Raw genomic sequence first — 16,636 nt, forward strand, 5'->3', positions numbered from 1 at the left:
TATTTGTAATTGGTACATTTATAGATACACAGATTTTTCTTAAATTTAATCCATTAGAAAATTGAAATGTGATAAAATTTTAAAATATATACTTTTTATGAAGCCCAGGATAGGCTAGAACTTACTAGATAATCCAGGCTGACCTTGAATCCACGGAAAATTCTCCAGCAGCTTTGGCCTCTGAAGTCATGAGAGTATAAGCACAAGCCATACATGGATAAAATGTATGAATCAATCTCTCTCTCTCTCTCTCTCTCTCTCTCTCTCTCTCTCTCTCTCCATATGTACATGTAAGTCCATTTATAATTTTTCCTATTAGGTTTGATAATAAAAGTAAATGTGATATTGAAAATCACAGGAAACCTAAGGGCCATGAAGAGGAGAGTGTTGAAGACTGAGCCTACAGTTAGTGATCTACTGAGCAGAGTAGAATCACTCAAGAAGCCAAAAATAAGTGGCCAGAATAAATGAAGACCACACTGCACAAATGTTGTTCCAAAAGTCATGAGGGGAAAATAGAAGTGATGAGCTTTATCAATCATGCTGATGTCACAGAATGGACCAAATTCCGCATGTGCCAACATAGTGTCCATCATGATTTTGGTAGGAGGAAATCAATCTTAGCTGGAAGGAACCGACAGGACTGGGTCAGGAACAGAAGGGGGAATAGAAAAAGCAAAGCACCAACTTTTAAAGGTGACAGATGAGGCACAGTCGTTGCCTTCGAGAAGGGCCTAAAATGTTATTGGGGTCTTTTTTTGTCCTCCAAATGGTTACATTTATATATGCAAACATTTGCTTTTCTTTCTTTTTTTCTTGAGAGGTTCATATATACATAAAGTACAAAATGTCTTCTGATTTCTCCCTAATTCCTTCCACATACTCTTCAATATGTTCTCTTCCCAAAGTTATTTCTATTTTTAAATAACCTACTAGAACCAGCTAGTACTGCCAGTGTGTGCATGGGTGTGGGGCCATCATCACTCGAACACTATTAGGATGCCTAATAGTAAGCACTTTAGAAAGTCAAGTTACTATGGTAAAGAAAAAGTTCAGTTGAATAATTCCTTTAAGAACACAAACTTTTATTAACCATCAGATTGTTTATATATAAGATAAAGATGTATTTTATATGTGTCACATCACAAATGTTCAAAAAATAATTTAAAGTGAAATAAAAAAGAATTAAAGTTTTTCTTTGCTATATTTCCAAAATCTTCCAAGAGTCATTAGAAAGTTACAATGATGTGTAAACAAATACGATAATGTACACTTTGCCACAAAATTCATACTTAACAAACAATGGAACTAGAAGGGGAGAAACGTGTCCCTCTGTCATGCAGTCTGATGGTCACATACTGTGTAATCCATTGGGTACATAGAGTGAAGGTGCAAGACACAGTAACCATGGCCGCTAAGGTGAAAGCCTGTCTTTTCATCCAACGGAACTGGGTAAAGAGTGTAGTTTATTGAACACCACCGTTGTCTTCTAGGGTTTCTATCTAGTCAAAGAGGTCTTCTGGGCTGCTGTTTCTCAGGGTTTCTAAGGACATCTTTGCAGCAGAGGTGCCCTCCTCTTTCAAGGTCTGAGGCGGTGAAGAGCCAAGCCTACAGTAGAAAGAAAATCCGGGGTTATCTTTCAGGTTTTTTTAATTCTAATTTTTATTTTCATTTTATTAAAAATAGATTCTTTTTCTTACATAATATATCCTGATTACAATTTCTCCTCCCCTCTTCCCCTGACATCCAGATCCACCACCTTTCTCTAGGTCATTAGAAAACAAACAGGTTTCTAAGGAATCATAATAAAATAATGGAAGATAGAACAAAAACAAATCCATCGAATAGGACAAAACAAACTAAAGGAAAAGAGCCCAAGAGAAGGCACAAGAAACAGACCCATGCATCCGCACACTCAGGACTCCTATAAAAACACTAACTTTGAAGCCCATATATATATATATATATATATATATATATATATATATATATATATATATATATATATATACATATATATATATATATGCAAATAATCTGCAGGGTACAAAGAGATATAAACAAACAAACAAACATGGTAAAATAGAATTAAATAACAGCAACGATGAGCTGGACCTTCAAAGACACTGTGGAGTACATTTTCTCATGGCTATTTACTGCTGGGCCAAGTGAGAGTCCATGGAGAAAACTATATTTTCATTTGCAATTGGTTTTCAATTAGAGAGAGCTTCTGGGTTAGGGCCGGGGTGTGTGTCCACTTCTCCTTTCAAATCTAGAACCCCATCTGGTGCAGACCCATGCCGGCCCTGTGCACACTGCTGCAATCCATGTGAGTCCATGTGTGCATCCACAGTGCTGGTTTAGAGGGCTTTGCCTCCTTCGTGTCTTCCAGCCCTTCTGCCTCTTAAGGTCTTGCCACCTCCTGTTCTGCTGGGCTGAACTCTCAGTGGGGTTTTTGGTGGAAGCATCTTGTTTAGGGTTGAGGGTTCTGAGTTCCCTCATAGCAAGACAATTTTGCATGTTGTCCTGCTATGGGCCTCTGTACTTGTTTTACCCATTCATGTTTATATTGTCTCTCAGCTGCTGGACTCTCTGATCACATGAGTCTCCTAGTGGTCAGCTGATCAGTTCATTTCCTGTGTGTAGTTAATAAGGTCTCCATATGCATGGCAGATGAGGATGAACTATCCTGGCACATACCCTTTACTGGGTCTACAAATAAACACAGATCAAACTGAATTCTATTTAGATAGATGAATTCTATTTAGATTGCCTCACTGGAGCTGGCCTGTACACACAAGTGCAGTTCTGAAATCCAGGACAACAGCCTTGTTCCCTAGGTGAAGCCTAAACTGAAGGATTTCAGAGCTCAGCCAAAGGTGCAGCTTCCAGACATTACTTTTTGACTTTGAATAAACACTGTCAGTGGTTCCCCATGGAGCCCCAAAATATTACTAAACACTAACAAGTAGGGGTGGCTTCACGGGGAGATGTGATTAGATGAAATCGGTCCACTACAGAAGTATCCCTATGTTTCTAGTTTCAAAGCCATGGCTTTGCTTACAGCAGCAGAAAGAACACAAGGCTGAATGGAAGTCAGGATGCTTGGCTGTGAGTTGGTGGTGTGGCGCTAGGCAGTCCAGGGACTTCAGCTCTCTTACTTGTAAAAGTGACCTATCATGTGACTCAGGGGTGAAGTGAGGATTAAACTAGGTGATGCAAATGACAATGCTTGTGAATTACTGGAAGGCATGCAGAAGCTGTTCTTATCAGTGGCTAAATATCAAACAAAGTATAAAGTCTTAAGGTCTCCTAGTAGTAGCAGAATAAAGAATAACCAAAGGAAACCTAGAAATATCAGCTATGTGTGAATGTGTGAAAATCCAAGCACCTACTTTTAGTTGCACAGATCATTAAAAATGAATTCATCATCCAGTTCTCCTTGACCTCTTGACTATACACAATTAACTGTGACTGGCTACCCCCAACCTGGGATGTGTCAATCTTACTCCAGACAACCTGATTATGCTAAGGTGCTAGGTGTTAATACTTTATCAAGATGACAAGTAAAACTCTCGGGAAATTAATACTAAATGCTGATTTAACTATTATAGCATATAAACAAGTACCTAAAATATATTTCATAAAAGGAAAAAGATGATACTATATAAATAGCACACACACACACACAGATACACACACATGAATACATACACAGACATAGATACATGGACACGCACACACACATACACATACGTATACACACACAGACACACAAATACACACACTGACACACACACACACACACACACACACACACACACACACCCATCCACACACACATTTTGTTCTCTTGTCTGAGATGTCTTAGTTGGTTTTAACTCTCTTGAGCAAAATAGAGGATTGAATAATGTTCGATGAAAGAAGTCTATCATTTTGATTTAAAAAAAATCAGCAGAAGACAAAAGGGTTACTCTGAAGTGACAAGACAGAAAGAAACACTCTGGGTGCTACCCCAACTCCTGCTGTCTGTCTAAAGCCCGGTGCTTAAACAGCAGATTTGCCATGTGTCGGTGTCCTGAGCCAGGATGGGTGCTGTGAGAACTGTGTCACAACAGGAACACATTGTTCTCAGGTCTCACATGCACGTATCAACAGAAAAAGTTTACAATTGTTCACGACCAAAGAAAAGTTTATCTGTTTTATAAGTGGTGAATATTTCAAAGATTTTTTGTAAATTACAGAAAGCTGAAAGAACTAAAATGACGATTTTGTATTTTACATTTGAACATTTTTTAAAGGTGAGATTATTTTTTACATGTATAATTTTGCCACATGATATCTGCCTAATACAATATGTTTGAGGTATCTTTACATGTTGAAAAGGTTACACATAAACCTTCATTCATTTTAATTTGGATGCACTAACTGTCAGTCAGCTGGTAATTAGCTGAGTTGATTACAGTTGTCATTGCCATCAGGCCTGGCACTGTTGGCACACAGTCTCAATTTCAGCACTTAGGAGACAGAGACACCTACCTTCCAATATGAGTCTGCAGTGATTCAATCAATATTTATTATGTATGTTCTATGAACATCTCACTGTGTTAAGGAAGTGTTATATAGAATATAAAACATGATACCTGTTTGTTACAAAGTTTCCCTGATGAGGCATGAAGAGTACACTTACCTGTGGGCTTAAGGTTAGATGTTTAGAAGGTAGTCAAGAATTATGCTGTTGTATTAAAGCACAGAAAATCACAACCAATCTAAAAGCAGTGTTGTGGAGCCAACCCCAAGGACACATCTATCAAACAACACCAAGAAAGGCTCAGGGGACACTACGGAAGAGGGGGCGAAGAGTCTAAGGGCTATGAGAATGCATTTCCTAGTAATGTCAGAAGCCACACCCACAGATTCTCAACAACATGGCTGCTAAACAGGAGCTGAACAAGGACACACCAACAGGGTGCTACAGTGGTCAGGGGAACCCAGGAGGGACAGGACACTCAGCTAAGGAATGCTGACAACAGGAGAAGCAGTCTTTCTTAGGGAAGAGCACATGAGCACATCGATTGGTTGTCCCATGGTAACAGTGGGCCTGAAGATGTGCATGGTAGGTACAGTGCTCAGACTTGTTTGGGAACTGACACTTATATAATATATGCATATAGAACAATGCAATGAAAGAGTTATGCATTTCAAAGAGCGAAAGAAGGGGTATGTGTAAGGCCTAGAGAGAAGAAAGGAAGGGAGGAATGGTATATTATATTATAATCTTAAAAAGAAAGAAAAAACGGAAAAAGTGTGAGTCTGGTTTTTAGAAAGCATTCAGTCACCTTTTCCTTATAATGCTTGCAAGTGTGTTTTCTAATCCTAACATTTTAGAGATGGCTCAAGAATCTTATAATTTTCTCACAGAGAATGAATTGTTACATTACAAAGAACTATAAGTTTATATTAAGTTTTAGGATTCAGGTAGATTTCAGAGAGTTTACTATAAGACGAGTCTTCCACAAGGAGAATTCAGAGGCGAAGGTCAGGAGATGATTATTTGGGATCACCCAAATTCTATGTGTACATTAAAATCATTGTGAAAATTTTCATAAATCAACAAAAGGGGATGTGAAATAACTAGATAAAATATTGTTATTAAGATACTCAACATTTGAAATTTTTTCAGAAAACAACTTGTCAATATCTGCCCAAGATGAGAACATGTCCCTACCTGTGAGTCAGCAATTTACCAGTAGATAGATACACCAGGAAAACATTTGTATATCTATATATTAAGAAATTGTGTGTGTGTATAAAAATCATAGATGTGTAGTTTATAATAGTGAAAACTAAAAATTATCTGAATGGTTCTCAACAGGAAAATGGAGCAACGATTACTCAACTTTCACACAGTACAATCCTATACAATTACACACATGCACAAATGAAATGTTGAGTGGTAGAACAAGGCACAAGAATGCACACTACTGAGTGACTCTATCTCAAAGTTAAAAACACAAAACTAATCTCAAAAGTCAGAATTACAAAATCACAAAAATCAACTGATCTTTGAACAATGGTACATGTGTGAATGTGTTACGTGCACACACATGTCCATATACAACATTTATCTGTATATATTGTGGATGTTTATTCTATCTGCTATTTCTATGACAATCTTTTCAGAGGTCTACACCTTACAGCTTGGTTGTTGTTACTCACAGGCAACACCAGGAGCTTTGGTGCTAGGTTAGAGAGCTTAGTTAATGTGAGGAGCGCTACAGCGCCAGCAGGACATGTGCCTGCAGGGAGGGTGTTGGGGCAGGGTTACATAGGAACAGAGCACTCAGCAGACATCTTCAGCAGATGGAGACAGGGCTTCATTGTACCCTCACTTGTCACTACAGCAACTGGGGAAGGTGAAGAGATATCCAAAATGCCTATCAAAGAGGAAATGAGTTGGTCTGGAAAATGAAGACTACAAGCCAGGCAGAGAAATGAGCAGGAGACAGAGGAGTGACTCAAGACAGCAGCTTGAGCTGTTGCCACTTTTGCCAAGTTCTGGCTCTCTCTGTCATACCGCCGGCTGAAGCTTCTACTTTAGGTAAATTATTTCACCATTATTAATTATCTGGTGCTGAGAAGAATAATCTGGAAGGATACTGTTATGCTTAAGATTTATCATAGAGAAGAAATTTATCATAAGAAGAGAAAACAGTCAATGTTTTTTCTCACGAAGGAAGAGGTATTAAACTACCAGATTGCAGCTGTCATAGATTCAAGGGCTGAACCATCACCCAGCCATCTCAGCAGGGCAGCTGGAGGCAAATGTTCTGCTTATGTTAAAAAAGTCCACACAGTTAAACTTTGGTTTTTCCCTCTATTAATTTATGTATTTCGTCTCTTTATGTCCTACTGCAGCCCCTCCCTCCTTCCAGTCCTAGCCTCCCATATGCACAGCATACACAGAAATAAATGAAGTAAAAGTAAAGCCCCCCACACATTGTGAAGAACTGCTGGGGTTTGTCAGTAATGCTAGCAAATGTGAGGTTGAGGCAGCAGGATTACATGTTTGATGTGAGCCTGGGCTAGCTTGCAGCTATATATCAAGAGTATATCTTAAAAGCAAAACAAAAGATAAGCCAAATATCTAATGGTTTAAATTTAGGATAAATCAACTCAAGTTTTTATGTGGAAGACTAAAATCAATCCCACAGAAAACAAAGAAAAACCCTACACAAAACAGCAAAATTGATTCAAAACATGAGATTTCCACTGCGATTAAGCAACCAGACAACTATCAAACAATTTTAGCAGAGTTCCTTTCATGAATTTTACAAGAAAATTTATAAATTATCTACTCAACTGTATGACTATCATTTAAACAAAATATTTAAATAATGAACTTAAAGATTTGAAATCTCCAAGTTGCTAGTTAGCTTTCAAACTAGAAATAAGTACTTTGAAATATATCAGATGTTAGGATGGGAAAAAGAGCTGACCAAATTGGAGCTGACCTTATAAAACCAAGGCTTTTCCTAAACAAACTAACACTGAAGTCAGCAGGATGCAGTAACAGCAGAGGCGCACACTGTCTGGAATTCACAGGTCTAGACGTCATTCACTGGCTGAGAAAGTGAGGGAGGCGAGGCGGATTCTCCTGGCAACCAAAGTGGCAAGCAAGAGAAACGCATGAGTTATTTCCTTATGGCCCTGCTCTTTAAACACGAGCCAGAGCACATAGATGACCTATGACATATATGCTTAATAAAACAAGAAGATAATAAAAGTAGTCATATTTAACCCTATAATGCATTTAATGATTTATAAACATTGTAAAAGGACAACTCTAGAAACTTCCTGTAAAGTATCTAACAGATTTGAAAGTAAGATGATTGGGGATTAAGGAGCTGGCTCAGCAGGTACCCAGCATGGTCACAAAACTCTGAGCTCCATCCCTGCGACCCATTGTAGAGGTAGATGGAGAGAACCAACTCCACAAAGTTGTGCTTTGCATTCTGCATATCAACTCAGGCTTAAAACCAACCTTGAGATAACCACACCCTTATAATCCCTATGAATGGAAGCACCTATACAGAAATTTCGTAAAAATAAACGAATAAACTTATTTGGATAAATAACACTGTTCTCGGGACCAATCAGATAAGCCATGGACAAGCTGACACATGCTTTACAAAGCACTTGTGAAGAGCTGCAGTTGTTGGAATTGGCACAGGCGGTGTTTGCTAGTGCTGCTTAGTGAACTACACATAGATCCCTCCAGGAGGGCTCTGTCTTATTTTACCTGGCACTGTGTTCCGCACACAAATATTCCAACGCTTGCATGTATTAACAATGACCAATGACTAAATGAATGAGGTAGACATACCGAGGAGGAAGCTCACTAACATTGAACCAGCCGCCCACCACACAGCAGAGATGGTGGTAATTAGCAGTCAGGCTGCAAGGACGGGATGGTAGGTGACGCTGTTCTCGCTCTAAAGCCAATGGTGCTGTACCACACCTGTGGTGGAAATGTTTGGAAATGTTTTTCCTTCACTAACTCCTCCAATTATTTCATGGGAATAGTATATAAGACATAAAAATCATTCTGAAGTCAAATTTTAAGCAAGATGACAGCAAAGTACAGAATAATATATGTAGAAAACTAAGTTATCTGTATATGTGCATATAGATGTATTCACACAAATATATGTGCCCATGAGCACATACCCATGTGCTTACATGTCTAGAACAGTAATTGAAACTGCCGTGTTTTAGAACAATCTAGATCTGCAATGGCTAGAGATAGTAGATGTCTGACTGGGAAACGCAGATGACTTCTACTAGATATTCTCCCAAACTTCTTGTATATTAAGAAAAAATGTACACAACGACTGTATTTCTGAAAGGTTTTAAGGAAAAAAAATAAGGAACTTGTTTACTAGGCTTTCCAAGTGAGCCAGGCTTTGGGTACTTTCTCGTACAACTCAACCATTAACATTACAAGAAACCACTGTTCTCTGAACAGTCAACATTAACTTGATTCCCTTAGGATACAATCTATGATTTGAACTCCAGAATTTAGTACTTTAATGAAAGGAAATGGAAATACAGTAAATGAACTCCACGTTCAGCCAAGTCTGGTGCTGGAGCAGAGGAAACTGGATGGTCTGATGGTCTTAGAGGGTAACACTTTCTCATGAACCTAGGGCCAAGGATAGCTTCCCCACAGTCAAGAAGGAGCTGCTTTAGCTCCTATGGCTGATGCTATGATCCACACAATATAGCACCTTAGAACCAACTCCATCATCTCGCAGTTAGGAGCCTGGGTAAAATCATGGTGCTGGCTGGATGTGCTCTCCTTCAGAGGGTCTAGTGGAGAAAAAACTGTTTCCCATACCCTTCAGCTTCTAGAAATGTCTCCCACTTACAAGGAGGACCACGGTAGTCCTTTGCTGTCACTTTTTCTCCCAATTCAACTACTTGGGGATTACACTGGACACACCCAGGTAGTCCAGTATTACGTCTGTGCTATCACAAAGCTAGCCTATTTACCTCAGTTTACCTGTAAACAGCTCTTGCTTCTATGTGGTCAAACACATTTTCAGAGTACAGAAATTAAGAATTTGGTCACTTTAGAGTGGAGTATTTTCTGCTGTCATTCCACCATTCACTTTGTTAGGGCTCAGTTGTTGTTCCAAACTTTCAGGCTAAATATATTTCAGGAAAGCTGCTGAGAGCAGGAGGAGTAAGACCAGGCTATGTAAAGCTCGGAGCTGAAGGACTGAGCTAAGCCTGGACTGGGTGAAATGGTGTCTTCAATATCCATGCAAGGTGACCTCAAAAATCACAAGAAATACATTTTGGGTCTTCTCTAGAGATCAATGGAACCAGAATCAATGACTAAGGCTGTCCAGAAGTTTTCTTACATTAAATTATGAGATTACACAATTACTTTTCTAAGTAGTTTTAGGGTTTATGTGTTTAAAGTTCCCATAACTGCTCTCAGTCCATTTTATTGGCATGTTTGAAAGATACAAGTTGCGACTAAATGAATGGCCTTTCAATCTTTGTGGCTGTGTTCTCAATAGAAAAATAAATGGCAGTCAGTTTCTAGGCTCGTATTCTCAGAACCCATCCATCCCAAGATCCTAGAATATTGAATTTTCTCTTTTAATGCTTAATTAAATTATTGTTCCTTATTATTGTTAAATCCTTTGGAGTGTTGGTGAACATAAGTGTCTTTTAGTTGGCTACTGAAAAACAAGTCAAAGAAGAAATAAAAACGGTTCCCCATCTCTGTCTTGTCAAGAGGGCATTATCAGCTCAGTCTCTCAAGGATCAATAAAGAAACAGAACCAATCAGGAAAAATTAAAAAAAATTAAAGCAAGAAAACATAACACTTACTTGGAATTAGGAAATTCACATAGATATTTACTCCATAAAAACTGGATGCTATAAACATCCATGGAAAATACTCATCTGGGTTCTCTAGTCTGATCATAATTATCTTTAAATGTGCATATAACTCCAAATTTCTCCCAATAAGCTATTCTACAGAAAATATACTTAATTCCTTCAAGTGACCTTCTAAAGTAAAGTTCTTGGTTTTCTATTACAGAAGATTTGTTTGTCATTACGAAAGAAAAAGGATGTTTGATAGTTCCCATTCTACCACTAAAAACTTCTTTAAAGCTGGGCAATTTGTAACAAACTACAAACCCCCTTAAAGAATCACTCACAATAGCTGAAATTTCACTATAGCAGGAACCAGGGTCTAGGTGTGGTTTTCTATTTTTAGAAGATATAGAACTCAAAAAATTCCCCGTTTCCCCTTGTCTCCATAAAATTTGTTTTAAACTCTAGATATATTTTTCAAAAATCATATAAAAACCACAAAGAATTTTTGGCCTAGGATATAACTGGATTATTAGAGAGAAGTACTCACAAGCACTTTACTAACAGCCCAGACACTGGAGTGTGCTTTTCATTCATTCCTTACCTCAGCATTTTAAAGTTGCAGGCAGCATGAAAGCCCTTGATATAAAAGATTAAAACAAAATATTGTCCCTTTGAAAAACTTACCATCGAGCTGACCAAGTGTATTTAAACAGCTGATAGTGACATAGGTGGGAAATATTGATATGTAAGGTTTAATACTCATTTAAGCCTGGAATATATACTCTATGGACATTTCTCTCTTTAGGGAAGGTCTCTCTGTATTTGAAGATACAGAAATAACACAGATAGCAATGTAAATAATCTCACAATGACCCCAGAGGAAATACTTAACTGTTATTGATTCACAGCAGTTGTTATTCATAAGAGTAATAAAAATTTTTGTAGGTTTAAGCAACTTTAAAACAAAATAGAGTTAACTGATATAACAGTCCACTGAATATTTATCGGGGATTTGTATGTGCATTCTAAATCTACTTTACTATACTAATATATTATTTTTAGAGCCTTCTCTCCAGACAAACTGAAAGCAAATATCTAAACTTTTCGTGATGTTTGATAAGTCATTTCTCCCTTTGCCCATCTCTTCTGGGCCCCAGCTCTCTTACTGTATTCTCAGGACACTTAGACTCCCAGGTTCTGTCCAAAGCCACAGCGCTGACCTTGCTGTGTTATGTCCTGCCTTGTTTGATTTGTGTTTACTCATAAATACCTTTTATGATGAAAATAATAATCCAATGTTTGGCATAAATACTGTGTTTCCTAGTATTGTAAGAGGACTAGAAGTTCAAACCAGAAATTCTAATCCAATATGAACTACATTTGCTTTTTCTGTTGGTATCTAGCACAAAGACTTTCAAAACCTTAAAGAAGGAATTACTCATCATATTCTGTCACCTTAGTGTATTTCCCTTAAAACCATAGCTATATCTATACACACACTATATTCATACTATATCTATATTGACTTGTACTATAACATTTTATATAATACTTTCTCTTAACAATTTATTGAACATTATCTTTTAAAAATGGCAGGTCTGCATATTCACTTTTAATAACATTATACTTATTCCTTTACATGAAGTATCTTAAAAGTAAAATTGATTCTTTTTAAATCAGGTTTTTATTATTAGTATGTATGCACTGTGTGTGTGTGTGTGTGTGTGTGTGTGCCATAACACATGTGAGATGACATTTTTGGAGGTGGGTTTCCCCTTTGACCAGGACTGCATGAATTGAACATGGGTCATGAGGGTTATGCAACAATCTCTTTAACATGCTGATCCATTCTTATGTTTCCAACGTTATTCCTGATTAACAGTAAAACATAAACAATTTAAATACTAATATAAATTAACTATAAAATAACTATTTCAATGAACACTTTGGTTAGACTCATTTTAGGGGTAATGTTTCTATGGAAAAAGTCTATTTTTAATCAGAAAGACTGACTGCAACTCTCTATTTCCAAGGTTCTTCAAGGTATGTTACAGGGAAGTAGAGCTTATGAAAATACCACTTATGATTTTTATAACTTGGAAATGAAATGATTTCAGCAGAGTTCTGTTTTGATATGAGGACTTATTACCATAGAAAGATGTGAGTTGCACAGAGCTATAGCTGATGGGAACAACCAGTAGGACACTTCGTATGAACCCGGAAAGAAGGACTTAGTCTTGGGGAAGTGGGAACAGTACTTAGTAAAAGACTGCACATGACTAATGGTAGAAGGTGATTCTAAATGCCGTTCAGTTTCTCTTTGATGACTACTGCTCTTTCTTAGCCTGTCTTCCAAACTGTAGTCACGATGACATTACGTAGACCTTGCACACATCATTCCTGAGTTAAGTTTTTTTAATCATTTTATTAGCTTATACTTCAAATAATATCTTCCTTCCTGGTTACCTATCCACAACCCCCCCCATTCCATCTCCCATCCTCCCTCCTCTCCCTCCTCTTTGCCTCTATGAGAGTGCTCCTCCACCCACTCCCACCTAGCTACTCTAGCGTCCCCCTAAGCTGAAGCATCAAGTCTCCACAGGACCAAGAGACTCCCCTCCCATTACTATCAGATAAGGCCATCTTCGTCTACATATGTAGCCGAAACTATGGCTCCTTCCGTGTATACTCTTTGGATGGTGGTTTAGTCCCTGGGAGTCCTGGGTGGTCCAGTGAGTTGATATTGTTCTCCCTATGGGGTAGTAATCCCTTTAGCTCCTTCAGCCTTTCCCCTAGCTCTTACACTAGGGTCCCCAGATGGTTGGTTGTATTTCCATCTTAATTGGTCAGGTGCTGGCAGAACCAGGCTCCACAGTCATACCAGGCTCCTGTGGGCAAGCACTTCTTGGCATTAGTAATAATGTGAAAGGCTGATGTCTGCAGATGGGATGGATCCCTAGGTGGGGCAGTCTCTTGTTGGCCTTTTCTTCAGTGTCTGTTCCATTTTTTTGTCCCTGTTTTCTTTTGGGCAGGAAGATTTCTGCGTTAAAAATTTTGAGATGTGTGGGTGGCCCCATCTCTGAACTGGAGGTGGTCTCTAACAGGCTCTCTCTTCTGTTGGGTATTTCTACTAAAATCATAGCCATTGGGCCTAGTAGCCTTTTGCTTCCCTGGTCTCTCGGACTTTTTAGTGACTACCCCCAGTTCCCCATCCCTCAGTGCCACATGTTTCTATTAAATTTCCTGACTCTCTGTACTTCTCTCCTGTCCCTTACAATGCCTTATCTGACCCTCTTTTTATTTTCCCTTCCCCTCTCTCTCCAGTTCCTTCCTCCTCTCTCTACATCCTGTGATTGTTTTGATCCCCTTTCTAAGTAAGACTGAAGCATCTATATTTTGGTGTTTCTTTTTCTTAAACTCCATATAGCTGTGGGCTGTATTGTGGGTAATCTGAGATTTTTGAGCTAACACCTATTTATCAGTGAGTATACATCATGTGTGTTCTTTTGTGACTAGGTTACCTCACTCAGGAGGTGGAATCTCAGGGTTGTTTTGATTTGCATTTCCCTGATGACTAAGGATTTTGAACATTTCTTTAGTTGCTTTTCAGCCATTTGAGATTCCTCAGTTGAGAATTCTCTGTTTAGCTCTGTACCCCATTTTTAACAGGGTTATTTTGCTCTCTAGAGTCTAACTTCTTGAGTTCTTTTTATATTTTGGATATTAGGCCTCTATTGGATGTAGGATTGATAAAGATCTTTTCCCAATCTGTTGGTTGTCAATCTATTGACAGTGTCTGTTGCCTTTCAGAAGCTTTTCTATTTTATGAGGTTCCATTTGTCAACTGTTATCTTAGAGCATGAGTCATTGGTGTTCTGTTCAGGAAATTTTCTCCTATGCCAATGTGTTCAAGGTTCTTTCCTATTCTCTCTTCTATTAGATTTTGTGTATCTGGTTTTATGTGGAGGTCCTTGATTCACTTGGAGTTGATCTTTGTACAAGGAGATAAGAATGGATCAATTTGCATTTTTCTACATGTCATCAATGGCTAGTTGAACCAGCACCATTTGTTGAAAATGCTATCTCTTTCCACTGGATGGTTTTGGTTCCTTTGTCAAAGATAAAGTGACCAAAGGTGTGTGGTCCATTGATCTACCTGCCTGTTCCTATACCAATACCATTGTGTGTGTGTGTGTGTGTGTGTGTGTGTGTGTGTGTGTGTGTGTGTGTGTGTGTGTGTGTTTAAATCAGTTTCGTTATGTAGTACAGTTTAAGGTCAGGGATGGTGATTCCCCAGAAGTTCTTTCATTGATGAGAACGGCTTTTGCTATCTTGGGTTTTTTGTTATTTTAGATAAATTTGAGAATTACTCTTTTTTTTTTTATCTCTGTGAAGAATTGAGTTGGAATTTTGATGGTGATTGTATTGAATCTGTAGATTGCTTTTGGTAAGATGGCCATTTTTACTATGTTAGTTGGGCCGATCAATGAGCATGGGAGGGAGATATTTCCGTCTTCGGAGGTCTTCTTCAATTTCTTCAGAGACATGAAGCTCTTGTCATATAGATCTTTCACTTGCTTGGTTAGAGTCACACGAAGATATTTTATATTATTTGTGACTATTGTGAAGGGTGCCATTTCCCTAATTTCTTTCTCAGCCTGTTTATCTTTTGAGTAGAGGAAGATTACTGATGTGTTTGAGTTAATTTTATATCCAGCTACTTTGTTGAAGTTTTTTTTTTTTAATCAGCTGTAGGAGTTCTCTGGTAGAATTTGTGGGGTTGCTTATATATACTATAATATGGTCTCTGCCGTTTTGAACTCACTGTATACTTGAGGATGATTTTGAACTCCTGACCTTCCTTCGTCCCTGTCTTCTATGCTAGGATCACAACTATATGCCATCATACTTGGTTTTGTGGTGCCAGACATCAAACCCAGGGCTTTGAGTAGCAGAGGTTACCCACTGAGCCAGATCCCCAGATAGGTTTTACTCATTTTTGTTTTCCTGGAAGAATCAGAACCTGTCATCTTAGTAATGATAGATAGTTTTTCTTACTTATTCGCCCATCTTCAGAGGTAAATTTTCTTTTTTATACATGAAATAAATTGTTATTAATTCTGAAATAAGAAACACAGTTTTTCTATAGCTTAGTGTTTACAAAGTTTCTGAGCTTTATAAAAAGCATCATATAGAGATGAACAGGTGAGCTAAAAATAAGTGTAATATATTCTTTGTATTTAGCACAGTGATATTTAAGCTCAAATAGGCCCAATGATAGTTTGACACCACTCATGGAAAATGTATAATTGAAATTATACATATAACATTTTTCAAGCTTTTTTTCAATATTTTTTCAAAATTATTGACTTTTTCAAATTCAGTCTTCTCTTATATATTATACCCTTATAGCAGTTTCTCCTCCATCCTCTCCTCCCACTCCTCCCCAACACCCCTCCCTAAACCATGCCTCATCCATTTCCCTTAGAGCAGGGCCAACATCCCAGGGATATTAATTAAAGATGGCATATCAAGTTGCAATAAGACTATGTACCTCCCCTCATATTAAGGCTAGATGAGGTAACCCAGTAGGAAGACAAGAATCCCAAAGGAGGGCAAAAGCATAAGAAATAGTCACTCCTCCCAAACTCTCTCTGTTAGGAGTCCCAGATAAGCACCAAGCTACACGACTATAACATATACAGAGGGCCCAGGGTAGGCCCATGCACGTTCCCTGATTGTTGGTCCTGTCTCAGTGAGCCCATACGAGTCCTGATTTGTTGATTCTGTAGATATTCTTATGGCTTCTTGACCCTCACAAAAGAAATCACTTAACATATAGTAACCTCATTTTACTGAGAGCAACATGGTTATGTGTTATCTTGCTAACTATAATATATGAAATTCAAACTACCACTATTTATACACAGCTAATGTCCCTTTAGTGCAAAAGGTACTTACAGTCAGATTATAAATAATATTTTAAAAAAGTCATTAGCATCCCTTCTTGACTGACAAATTCTTAGCAAACATCCAAAGGACAATTATGCATTAGTGGATGTTGTCTGCATAATACAAAATTGATGTGGTCACTGCCTTCTTTGAGCTTACAATCTGAAACAGATGTCGTGCTATGAATCAATACCAAAAGATCAAGGTGCCTTCAGTACATCTGCTCACTGAGAGAGAAACATTTCATGAAATGTTTACATTATATTTCAGTAACAGTGCAAC

The 16,636-nt window shown here is 38.1% G+C and overlaps 1 protein-coding gene across 9 annotated transcripts in view; it reads right to left on the bottom strand.

Annotated features, from left to right (window-relative positions):
• Window positions 1-1,064: 1,064 nt before the first annotated feature.
• The window catches only part of Xrcc4 (X-ray repair cross complementing 4), a 246,424-nt gene continuing 230,852 nt past the window's right edge, over window positions 1,065-16,636 (bottom strand). For all 9 annotated transcript variants that reach the window (XM_008760636.3, NM_001006999.1, XM_006231751.4 and 6 more), the window contains exon 8: window positions 1,065-1,608. In XM_008760636.3, coding sequence (XP_008758858.1) covers window positions 1,503-1,608 — 106 coding nt within the window. In that variant the 3' untranslated portion in view covers window positions 1,065-1,502. The remainder of the gene's footprint in view (window positions 1,609-16,636) is intronic.

This window comes from Rattus norvegicus, chromosome 2 (assembly GCF_036323735.1).
Source record: "Rattus norvegicus strain BN/NHsdMcwi chromosome 2, GRCr8, whole genome shotgun sequence".
NCBI lineage: Eukaryota > Metazoa > Chordata > Mammalia > Rodentia > Muridae > Rattus > Rattus norvegicus.